The sequence below is a fragment of the Lactuca virosa genome, chromosome 2, assembly GCF_052849685.1.
Source record: "Lactuca virosa cultivar CGN04683 chromosome 2, Lactuca_virosa_CGN04683_v6, whole genome shotgun sequence".
In the NCBI taxonomy this organism is placed as follows: Eukaryota; Viridiplantae; Streptophyta; class Magnoliopsida; order Asterales; family Asteraceae; genus Lactuca; species Lactuca virosa.
The window spans coordinates 148,072,473-148,085,251 of NC_136427.1; the positions used below are offsets into that span (position 1 = coordinate 148,072,473).

Genomic DNA, 12,779 nt, shown 5'->3' on the forward strand with positions numbered 1-12,779 from the left:
GCCATTGAGCTATTTAGCGTTTTTTTCTTTGGAATTAGTTCTTTCTATTACAACATCTTGGTTTCAGTTTTTTTTTTCTTATTATGGTAGTCTACTTTGAGCAACAACCATGTTGTCGAATGCAACAAATAGCATTGTACAATCTTTTTTAGTGTCAAGTATTTATATGTTGCTGTGAAATGAGATAAAATAGCAATTTGCATTCACTTCTTTTTTTATTATAGCATCCTACTTTCATATGTTCCTGTTACAACATTATACTTCGAAAAAGAAACATTTATAGCATTTTACTTTCAGAGCAAAAAGGACTTTCATTTTTACATTTAATTTTTAAGGTTGTCATTTGGTTTTTATTGTTTTTTTGGGATTTCCATTTTGTTTCCTATTTTTCCTATTTATCAATATTCGGTTTAGCATACAAAAACACAAATTTGCATGAGAATTTTTTATTTTACTATAATGTTTATGACAACAAAGTGTGGTAAATAATTTTTTATGGCCCAAAATGTCTTTTACTATACTTAGTGACCATCGAGTGGTATATATTTTAAAATTATGGTAATTAATGTATTTTGATATATGTTGTTTATTTTAATATTTTTGAAATATTAAAATTCAAGTATACGTCCAAAAGAATTAATCGTCCATAAAAACTAATTTCTGAAAAAACTATTCGCACCCGTCGCTTGGCGCGGGTAAATGACTAGTATATATTTAGAGCTTTCCCTTTTTGTTTTTCTTCATGTGCTGATTGTTATAGCATATTATAAAACATATTAGTCATATCTTATGTAACATACTGTGTGGCTATGTACGTATTTTTGCCTAGTTTTGACTTTTTTCGGGGCTTGAATAGTGCTCGGATGCAGCCTGCAGGACGGGTGGGGAACCGGCTTAAAAGTCATATGTCATCCGGACCTAACCATATAACATCAAAATTCCAATTTTAGTTTCATTAACATCAATATCGATCCTAATATTATGCACCACAAACGTAGTCCAACATTTTGTGCTCTATCACTTCTTGCATAACAAACTAAACATTTTCGTATACATTTTCAAGTGAGAAAGTCTGCACCAAACAAAAGTTGGAATCTGTTTGTAATTTTATTCGAGAAATTACACAATAGAAGAAGACATATGGATCAGGTTAAGGGCTATGAATCATGATAAATGATTATGATCAATCATACACCCCTAAACAGGAAAAACCGTCTTTATTTATGGTTCTCAAAAACTAAAATACTTATACCGCAACCCTAAACCACACGCCTGATCGTGTTTAGCCAAAATAAACACGAATCAGGGTTCTTAGACAAAAGCAAGTACACACGAAACAAAAGGACTCAGCAGTGTTGATGCTTGTATAGCAGTACGCAACATTAATCAAGCTTTCCAAGATGACAATGGAGGAGTCTCGGTATCCTTAAATGTTGAAATACCATCACCATATCGACCACCCTTGACTGAATCAGCAGCAGCAATGGCTTCGAGTTCAGCCATGTCTTCTGGTGTTAGCTTCACAGATAAAGCTCCAATGTTCTGTTCAAGATTCTCTATCTTTGTGGTTCCTGGAATTGGCACCACATCATTTCCCTGGTGGTGAACCCAAGCCAATGATAGCTGTGATGGGGTACACCCCTTCTTTGCCGCCATCTCATTCACCCTCTCGAACATTTTGGTGTTGTGTTCAAGATTTTCACCTTGGAACCTCGGCAGATACTACAAAATGAAAATTTTAAACCTTATATCAAAGGCGTCTTTGTTGATAAATTGGAGTAGATGCAGATAATAATTGAAAATATAACACAAAAGTACGTGTAACTAATTAACAGACCTTGCGGAGGTCACCATCTTCCAAATTCTCGAGCACCTTAGGACCAGATGAGAAGAACCCTCGTCCTAGAGGACTGTATGCAACAATTCCGATTCCAAGTTCTCTGCAAGTAGGAATGATTTCTTCTTCAACGTCTCTTGACCACAAGGACCATTCTAGTTGTACGGCTGTTAATGGGTGCACAGCATGAGCTCTTCTGATGGTTGATGCCGAAGCCTCGGATAATCCAACGTATTTAACCTTTCCTTCTTCCACCAGCTCCTTTACTGCTCCCATCTAACAACGATAAAAACAAGTTTAGCGGAAGTCATATAAACGGATAATGAAAGAAAGAGATACGTTGGAAAATGGAAATTTACCGTGATTTCGATAGGCACACGACTGTCAATCCTGTGTTGATAATAAAGATCAATACAATCGATGCCGAGTCTCTTCAAGCTAGCTTCACAAGCATACTTTACATAAGCCGGATCTCCACAGACCTCCATTGCATCAGTATCGTATTTGACTCCGAATTTGGTCGCCATTTCCACTTTCTCCCTCATTCCTCCCTTCAAAGCCTGTAGTAAACAAGAAACGATACTTGAACAGTAAGTTGACTGAATGATCGAAACATGAAAAGACACCTCTGATCAAGCGATCTTAAAACTAATTGGCAACCAAAGTAAGATATAGTTCGTGAGCTCGTAATAGTAGAAAGAATCTCACCTTGCCGATAAGGATTTCGTTGGTCTGAGGTCCGTACATGTCGGAGGTGTCAAGAAAGGTAATGCCGGCGTTAATGGCGTGATGGATTACCTTGATCATGTCAGGTTCAGGTTTTGGGGCCCCATAGAAATAGGACATGCCCATGCAACCCAAACCTTGAGCTGATACCTCTAGACCCTGTTGACCCAGTTTAACTCTTCGTATTCCTGCCATTTTTTAGCTTTGTTCTTGTTCAATGGATAGATTGATGAAGACAGTGCTTCGCAGATTACTTTATATAGGGATTGAGATGTGCGGAGATTGTTGAAATTTGGATAGCGGCTTCTTGGTCAATCGTGATGGGCGTTGACGCAAAGGTAGATCTCATGCGGTCATGCCTACGTATTTATCTAGATTGTTTCGTTTTCGGTTTTGAAACGGCGAATATACTTTGAATTCCACTTATGTTCACTATTTGACATTTCAACTTAGATCTCAATATTTGTTCCTGCGGCTGGCTTAAATATGTGTTTGTACTTAATTATTGTCAAAAGATTGACTTTAGTTATCTGAGTTAATTAATCAGTAAAGAGTATAATTTGAATAAATAATATTATGTTTATTTTATTATATTGTGACATAGTTAACAACTGTCTTAAAATCTTACGTTTTTAAGAACCTACTAGTCAAAAACGATCTAGATCACACAATAATCCCGATCTCATCTTTTTAGTTTTATTATATAGTTGAGTTTCAAATATTTATCTATTAAACTTAAAATCGATACTCAAAAATTACAAGAAGTCGTGTAAAGCATCATAATTTCATTGATACATCTTGAAGGAGGTTGAACCCGGTCATAGTAATCTCTTTGTGATTTATGTCTTTAGTTGCATATGATCAAAATGATTTTTTTTTCTAATTATAATGTTTTCTTCTTAATTTTAACGATTTGTAATAAAAATTATGGTTTATGCTTAAAAAGTTAAAGTTGATTCCTTTATCGGCGCCTTAATGTAGACTTGACACCTAATGTCTTACGAGTAAACTTGAATATGAGTTCATTTTGGTAATATCTTTCGATTAAGGTCTTACAAAGCATAAAATGATCTTAAATGTGATCACGATCTTGACAACCTTTGTTTTAAGGATAAAGTAGTCTCTTCATCTCAATAGAATATATTGTTGAGAAAATTATAATATTAGCCATTTTCGTTAATTAGTTTGTAGAAAATTGTAACATCCCAAAATTTAAGACCAAAAGTTTCATTTTTAATTTAATAATTATAAAACCATTTGTCTGACAACATCCATAGTGTCAACTCATATCAAAACCAATGTATCAATAGTCAAAACATATCATGATAAAACATCATTAGAGTACAACTCCTAAAGATCTCGTGTGCGGAAATCATGGTGTGATTCGCTGCAATCATGTCGGCTCCTTTCCTTTTGAAGAAGAAGTATCTGAAACAAAAACTGAAAACCGTAAGCACAAAGTTTAGTGAGTTCCTCCATTATACCACATACCATATAATAACATGCTGCCGAGCATATCTGGGTGCTGGCATACCCCTTCGGTCTCTTTCAACCGGTAACTGCCTAGCATATATGGGTGCCGGCCTACCCCTTCGGTCTCTTTCAACCGGTTACAGGGACTATTTCACCCTTACCACTACCACATAACATCCTAGCCTATAAACGCATAATCACATACTGCCTAGCATATATGGGTGCTGGTCTACCCCTTCGGTCCTTCGACCGGCTACGAGGACTATTTCACCCCTACCACTACCACTATCACTTATCATCATAGCATACTCGCACATAAAGCATAACAGATAGTGGCATACCAAACAGTTATCACAAAGACAATCATCTACCTATAAACAAGTACTAGTGGGCCGACATTGGTGTCTTCGACCCACTTCTATCGGGAAGGTAACTCACCTTGAATGCTGTAAAGTGGCTGAAAAATCTCCAGCTCTGAAATCAACCCAACTCAGTCCCTACACATAAAAGATTCCCTTAATTACCCTTTCATACTCATAGCCCTTAAGGGTCAACTTTGGTCAAAGTCAACATTCCGAGTTGACTCAACTCGCCGAGTTGGCCCTTTAACTCGCCGAGTTCCATAAATCATAAAACCCTGAAATCGTGATCCAACTCATCGAGTTCTTTCATGAACTCGACGAGTTCCTCCCTATTAAAAGGACCGGGACTTCTCAAATCAACCCGTCAAGTCCATCCTTGAACTCGTCGAGTTCTTCCTTTTAACATAATCGGGACACTTCGACCCAACTCGTCGAGTTCTTCAGTCTGTTAAGCTTTCTTAATGTATTAAGCCATCATTCTTCGAATCTAAGTCCCATATTCCAGATCTGAGTCGAAAACACACCTAGGAGGATAAAGTTTCCAACTTTACCCATTAAAACCCATCCTAGAATTTTCTAATTGTTTCCAACTTTACCCATTAAAACTCATCGTATAATATGCTAGATTCAACTCCAAAAGCCATCAAAACTTCCAGATAGACCATAAGGTCATAGATCTAGATTTTAGGGACGATTTGGTCACGTAAAGTTCTTATCTTTACTCGCCTGCATGACCTACTTGGCTCAAAAGACCAAAAAGATGGTCTAAAAGTTGCATGGGACTTCCATGGCCATAAAGTTGGCACCTTTATGCCATGAAGTCCCCTCAAGACCCTAGATCTGAAGGGTTTGCCCACATAGGACATCCAAATCCCAAAAACCAACATACTTGGACCAAAACATGAAGGAAGCATCCTAGAACTAGATCTAAGCATGTTATAGACAAGGTAGGAGCTTTATACCTCAGATGAACCAGAAACGAAGCCCAACTTCTGGATCTACTCTCCTCCTACACGTCCTTGCTCCTTTTTCAAGTATCTTCTTCTTCAAAATCACAAAGAATGCACAAAAGTTGGCTCAAAACTCTCAAAAGTGAATTAGGGTTTTGAGGCTAGGGTTTGGGACAATGGAGGTTGGAAATGAAGCCAACCTATGGGGGTTAAGGTGTTTAAATAGGGTGCAAAACTCTGAAAATTAGGGTTTCATTCTGCCAGCCTACTCATCGAGTTGAGGGTTCTCAACTCGTCGAGTAGACTTCTTAACCCGCGTCCCAATCCATATCTACTCGACGAGCTTGGGGCCTCCAACTCGTCCAGCTTCTATACAAAAAAAAATGAATAATTTTGAATTAAATACATACCAGGAACCGGGTGTTACAAAAATAGCCAAAAAAACTCACAAAAATAGCCATCAAAATCGTAGATGGATTAAGCCCATCTGCGATTTTCCAATACCATCTACGAATGTACAAGTCGCTAAAGCATGGATACACTTTAGGGACTTGTACGTTTGCAGATGGACTCACTCCATCTGCGATTTGCCTATCCATTTACGATTTTCCCTATTTGAGGGTATAAAAAGATAATTTTTTCCTTTCATTTTCGAAATTTTGCTTGGAGAACTCTCTCTTTGGATTTCCCCATCTGCGATTTCCGCATACTACGGACGATTTCATGAACAATCTCGTCAATATGGTAAGATCTTTTACTCATTTTGTGTTTTAATCATCATTTATCAATTTTAGGCTTTGTTTATTTATGATTTATCGGGAAAAATTTAGAAAAAAAAAAACGAAAATATAAGGTGTTGCCCCTTCGATTTTCTTAGACCTATTTGTTATATTTGATATTTACAAGATTTCATAAGTAACATTGAGGTTTTGATAGCATTTTCATACTTGGATCTATGATTGTACAAGTGCATAATGCGTAATTCGTGCATTGTGAGGCTGTACATTTGATATTTTTGTGTTAATATGTTATATAAATGTGTTAATATGCTATAATAATATGATTTTTTGATATAAAATTGATTTTTGCTGCTTCTTAATGTTGTTCATTTGCATTTGTGAGGTTGTACATATAGTTTACGTTATAAAAATGCATTTTTGATGCTATTATTATATTATAAATATTCAAATTTTGATGTAATATGCTTATATTTGTATTATAGAAATATTCAAAAAGCATATTATACGATGTAATTTGGATGTTGTTATAAATACACCTTTGGTTTATTTTCTAATTGTAATTGCCGATGTTGTGTAAATCTAATAGTTTCTAAAGTAGATTGTTGCACATATAGTTTACGTTATAAAAATGCATTTTTGATGCTATTATTATATTATAAATATTCAAATTTTGATGTAATATGCTTATATTTGTATTATAGAAATATTCAAAAAGCATATTATACGATGTAATTTGGATGTTGTTATAAATACACCTTTGGTTTATTTTCTAATTGTAATTGCCGATGTTGTGTAAATCTAATAGTTTCTAAAGTAGATTGTTGCCTTCTTGTTATAATAATATGTTTTGTTTTGACAGTTTTTAATATTTATTCTAGTTACAAATAACAACTTACCATTGTTTTATTTCAGCACGATTCTAAAAATCTTAATGTTAAAGTTGTGGTAAATCTATAATGATCGGAATGTTATATATGGGAAGTATTTCAAGTATTGAATGGTGTCCGACGAGAAACATTTAGAATCACTGTGTTTGGTTATTTGTTGGACGTCCCTCAGTTACAAGGGGACTGGTTGCTATTTCATACAATATTTCTTCATCAGATACGACCAGACGCAATAGTGTCTCCAAATGACATAAAGTGGTTGTATTTTAAAGTGGGAGATACCAAAATGGTTTATGGCACCGAAGAGTTTTGTTTGATAGCCGGATTATATTTTGGAGTTTATCCAAAAATGATAGGAAAAAAGTGTCGGAGAAAAAAAAATTAATAGTAGAAAAAGATGTTTATTGCGGGAACGTCTCTTTTCGAACCACACAAATAGTTCGGTGAAAATCAGTGATTTCAAAAGTTTCATTTTAAATCAGTCATTCTTAGCAGCTACCAGGATGATGCAGTTAGAGCATGTCTCATATACGTTTTGTGTCAAGGGTTTTTGGGGAAAGAAACAAATGATCGTGTGCCACAAGACTGGTTTTTTTATTGAGAACTTGGATGTGTGGAACATGTATTATTTGTCGAATTTGAAGTTTTACAGTTTTTATGTTAAAGTTTATTATAATTAAAAGTTTTATATTGTAGTTATGTTTGGGGTAGTTACTTCTGGGAGTTCACCTACGATGGTCATGAGACTATGTGGAATAAAATCAATAAATATTTATCACTACCTGAGCATTGTCAAACTTTCAAATCGGTCTCAGGATTTACGACACCATACGGGGTATACAATTTTATATATTTATAAAATTTAACAAGTAATTTAGTTGTTTTAATTGTTATTAATATAATTGCAAAAATTGTAGATATGGATTTATGAGATGCTTCCATATGTTCGAGGTACTTATGTGTTGCGTAAGAACAAAGATACACCTAAGATGAAGCGTTGGAGTGCATTAAAAAAATTGAAATGGGTTGATGTGAACCAGATTTTTGATGTGACAAAGGTTTGTATATTATTTTTATTTATTTAAATATTTTGTTTTAACTTTGACTAACATTATACATATGTTTATTTGTTTTAGGAGGGACGAAGACCAAGACATAGGATGACACCCAACGATGAGGAGATAAGATCTTCTTATTATATGTCATGTCAAGAGTATGTGTATGGTGAACCGCTTTTAGTTCCATCCCCAATACGGAAGCATTTTAGGAAGCAAGACGAATCATCGTGTAGTCTATGGTCTAGTGGACGATCTGAAGTGAGAGCAAGACAAAGTGGGAAACCAAGTTTGGAAAAAGTTAGCCAATCGGTTAATTGCACTCGAACTAGTGGTGTATTCGAACCGACAACGCACCTAGGTGAATGTGGAAGAAGTGAATGCAGAATGTTGATGGAACAACATAAATTTTGATGAACCAGAAAAGTTTCAAACAAATTATTCTTTTGATGAAAAGGTTAGTGATTCCGTATATTTATGATATAATTTGTTAATAAATAGGTATATTTTATTAATAATTTAAAGATAGTAATGTAGGTGTTAGATAAAGAGGTGTCTGACGCAGGGGGTGGACATCAAATCACTTCGATGAGGATGTTTTGTATGGTAATGAAGTTGAAAAGGTCATTATACGTTATATTTATGATAAAATTTGTTAATAAATATGTATATTTTATTAATAATTATAACGTATTAATGTAGGTGTTAGACGAGGAAGTAATAATTGTGGGGACTATAAATCACTTTGATGAAGATGTTTTGGATGATAATGAAGCTACACCATCCAGTAGCCCTAGGCCTTGTAATCCATCACACTTTTTGCATAGTCCTTTTACAGAGGTATACATTAAAAGCTAATATGTAAAGATTTTTTTTATGTCAAACATTAATAAGATAATTATATAAATGTTTTAGCTACACACGACACCAAAGCCAAAACAAAGAACAAAGAAGAAGGTTGCTACCAGATCAACACCCCCTCCTCATCCAGTGTTCGTTGTTGATCATGACTTTTCAATTTTGCACCTGCAGCCTTACGTAGCAAGCGGTGAGGTTGTGTTAGAAAAATATTTTTTTTCACGCTTATACAGTGCAACACGGATTCTACAATTTTATATTAGGTAGAGAGTTTTGGAGCTCGTTGTTTGGGCATATAGATAACGGATGGTTAGATGAAGTAGTAAGTATTTATAAATTTATGCTTATAAGTGATTTTTTATTTACTAATTTATAACAAAAGTATCATAACCTTCGCAACATATCACGATTTGGATTAGACTGTTGATGGAGAGACGGTTTGAAGCTGACTGGTATACCATAATGCCTCCAATTTTTTTTTGTTTTCCATCTTCCAGAAGATGTTAATGATTGGAGGGAATTTATGTATGGGATAGCTACATACCCCGACATAATGGTTCTTTGGTGGGATGTGGATAGGGTATATTATTAGTTTTATTGAAATTACATTCATTAGTATGATTTTCTGTACCGAAATATTAATAAGTAATTGTTTTTTAAATTTGTGCAGGTTTATATGCCGATTGATTCCTATCCACATCATTGGTTGTTTGGGGAACTACGACTGGAGTCAATGGAAGTCCATCTATATGACAGTTCCGGTAAGAGTACTTTTGAAAAATTTGAGTCAAATGGAACTTTTAGCAAATTTGAGGCACGGGTGGCGATATTTTTAAACAAAGTTAATTACAGGCAGAGGAAGAACATCCCAAGGAGACCATTGAATATGACATTTACTCTCGAAGATAATGTTCCCCAACAAAGCATCGAGTTGGTAGATTGTGTTGTATTTGTTTGTATATTTATGGAACAACTAGTATCAAGACAACCAATACATGAACTTATAGACCCAAAAAATGCAGCTTTAGAGTTTCTTCAAAGGATGACAAAAATTTATTGGGGACCGTGTGTTGGTCCTATGTAGTTGCATGTGATATGTATGTAACTGAATGTTTGATTTATAAATTCAACAATTTCATTAGGAAAATAAATTTTATATATAGCGCGATACACAGTATCTTCATACATAATATAATTATAACTTCAAAAGTTAAAACATAACAACGATTACACCCTCTTTATTGACGTTAGAACTTCAAACTTAACCAAAAGACCTAAACCATACAACTTGTAAACAATAATTTCCAAGAACAACACCCAACTACAAGCCAAGGGTATCTTCAACTTCTTATTTTCAAAAATGAAATTGTTTATTCGACTTAGCTACCTTAGCTATTATCATAGAGGATTGCTCCTTCTCTTCATCAACCCAACAGATAAACCCGCATTTTGGTCCCTGTGAATTTAAAGATAGATAAGAAGATAAGTTTTGGTTCAAAAATGATAACTCAAATATTAAGGAACTAAAAATCATGATGCCATTTTTGGGTAAGCATAAAATAATCTTTATGGGTTTTAGGTCTCCCCGATATCCTAATGATACGTTCACCTATGCAATTGCATTATGCCATTCGCCTGATTTATTTGATCAAATATGAATAACTTCACAAATAAATGTCATGGAGTGATTATTACCCATTTATACGAAATTTTAATACAGACAAGTATAATGCCCTGTCTTGTCAATCGGTAAAGTTTGCTTAAGGGTTGACTATGAAATTATCTGGTTTGACTATGAATCCTTCAAGTTGAACTATGAAGTGCAGACAAGTACAATGCCTTGTCTTGTCAATCAGTAAAGTTTGCTTAAGGGTTGACTATGAAATCATCTGGTTTGACTACGAATCCTTCAAGTTGAACTATGAAGTGTAGACAAGTACAATGCCTTGTCTTGTTAATCGGTAAAGTTTGCTTAAGGGTTGACTATGAAATCATAGGGTCTGACTATGAATCCTTGAAGTTGAACTATGAAGTGCAGACAAGTACAATGCCTTGTCTTGTCAATCAGTAAAGCTTTCTTAAGGGTTGACTATGAAATCATCTGGTTTGACTATGAATCCTTCAAGTTGAACTATGAAGTGTAGACAAGTACAATGCCTTGTCTTGTTAATTAGTAAAGTTTGCTTACGGTTTGACTATGAAATCATGTGGTTTGACTATGAAGTAATCCAATTTCCATACCAACTTTTGTATATTTATAATCGGATTCGTTTGATTTTCCTAATACACTTTCATTGCATGTGAAAAATGAATTCATACAACCAAAAATGCTTTTGTGACCTACCAATATTCTTTCATAATCTTGAAAAAACAAATCCTAATACGTTTATAGCCATCAAGAAAACATACCGCTTTCACTTATGTTTCGTGGCTTTAGGTTGTGTTGTATGTCATCTTTATTTTATTGATTAAATTAATACTTGTAGGTAATGTACCTCCTTTAGATTTTGCATGTGACTAATATAAGTATGTTTTATTTTTATGTAGATTCATAACTCTCTTAGGTGTATGATACCATTAATACATGTGGGTTATTTACACCTACTTTGCAACTATTTGACAACAATGTACTTTGCGGTGGCTTTGGACGGAAACCATGAACCCCTACTCTTAGCAGTTGGTTTGGGAACCTTAGATTGTGAGGAATCTTGGGCATGGTTGATGAGGAAGTTAAAAGAATGTTTAGGTGACAGTAGAGAGGTTGGTTTCATAAGCTACGTATGTGATAAAATAGACTTTGCCATTGGGAGAGTCTACCCAACTTTGTATCATGGGTACTGTCCTAAAGATATAGCTCGAAAAATACGAGATTCTATCGGACATAATGATACCATTGTCGAAATGTTGTTTTGGAAGTCATGCAGTGCATATAGTGTGCATGAATTTTACTTGTGTTTGGAAAGCTTTCAAAGTGCATGTAGGAATCCAATTGTTTGGCTTGACAATATAGCCATTTCAAAAAAGGCATGTGCATGTTTTCCTAAAGCACGTTACAATGTTAAATCGATTGATATTCCTCTAAATGTGAATAATATATCCACCTACACATACGAGTTACCTATAACAAGAATCATTGAGTTAATACATCAGTCGATTCAAGTGGCATATGTTGAACGAGATCAAGTTGGAGGTAAATTTATACTTATAATTTGTTATTTCTTATGTTATTATTTCTAAATTAACAAATTTCACAGGGAGGATTTCTGTTGGTGTGACCCTTTATGCTGAGTATATGGTTCAAAAGCGAGTGAATAAGTCTTATAGATAGGAGGCAAGACGTATTTATAGGATATATTTGAAGTGGATGAAAATTTCGAAAACGTGAAAGTACAACTTGAATGTAGGGTTTGTAGTTATGCCAAATGGCAAAAAAGCGGTGTACCTTGTGGCTACACTATAACATCACTAAGAACTCGTACGTCTGCATCCATTCACGAAATAGTTGATTATAAGCTGATTTTTGTCATGTATCGTGCTGTATTCGTATCTAAGACGGTGAATTCTCTACCATCACATGTGCAATGGGAAATACCAAATGATTGGGTGGTCCTGTTACCTCCCAAGTAGAAGTAGCTATTGATGTACCCATTTCCATTTTATGTCCTATTATGTAGTAGTTATGGTTTAATGTTTTAATTAAATGCAAATGAATATGTTTTCTTATTTCACATTTTATGCTCATTACCGAAACAACATACATTAAAGGATTAACAAGACACACATAAAAAACACACAGCATAACTAAGGAACATTCTACATGTAATCTTCTTTAACTAACATGCATATTGAAAGTGAGGGACATTCTTTTAAAGATTCCATGCTTGCCCTTGC

The 12,779-nt window shown here is 34.6% G+C and overlaps 2 protein-coding genes across 2 annotated transcripts; one reads left to right on the forward strand and one right to left on the reverse strand.

Annotated features, from left to right (window-relative positions):
* Window positions 1–1,198: 1,198 nt before the first annotated feature.
* On the reverse strand, window positions 1,199–2,801 carry LOC145159586 (putative aldo-keto reductase 2). The gene is made up of 4 exons (XM_079078591.1): window positions 2,546–2,801; window positions 2,197–2,397; window positions 1,838–2,113; window positions 1,199–1,722 (listed from the first exon to the last, which is right to left on the reverse strand). Exons 1-4 carry the CDS (start codon window positions 2,756–2,758, stop codon window positions 1,387–1,389), a joined length of 1,026 nt encoding a protein of 341 aa, XP_078934717.1. The 5' UTR covers window positions 2,759–2,801; the 3' UTR covers window positions 1,199–1,386.
* Window positions 2,802–11,513: 8,712 nt separating this feature from the next.
* LOC145157849 (uncharacterized) lies at window positions 11,514–12,515 on the forward strand. Its single transcript, XM_079076829.1, has 3 exons — window positions 11,514–12,078; window positions 12,143–12,203; window positions 12,293–12,515. The coding sequence occupies exons 1-3, from the start codon at window positions 11,514–11,516 to the stop codon at window positions 12,513–12,515; spliced, it is 849 nt and encodes a 282-aa protein (XP_078932955.1).
* Window positions 12,516–12,779: the final 264 nt, after the last annotated feature.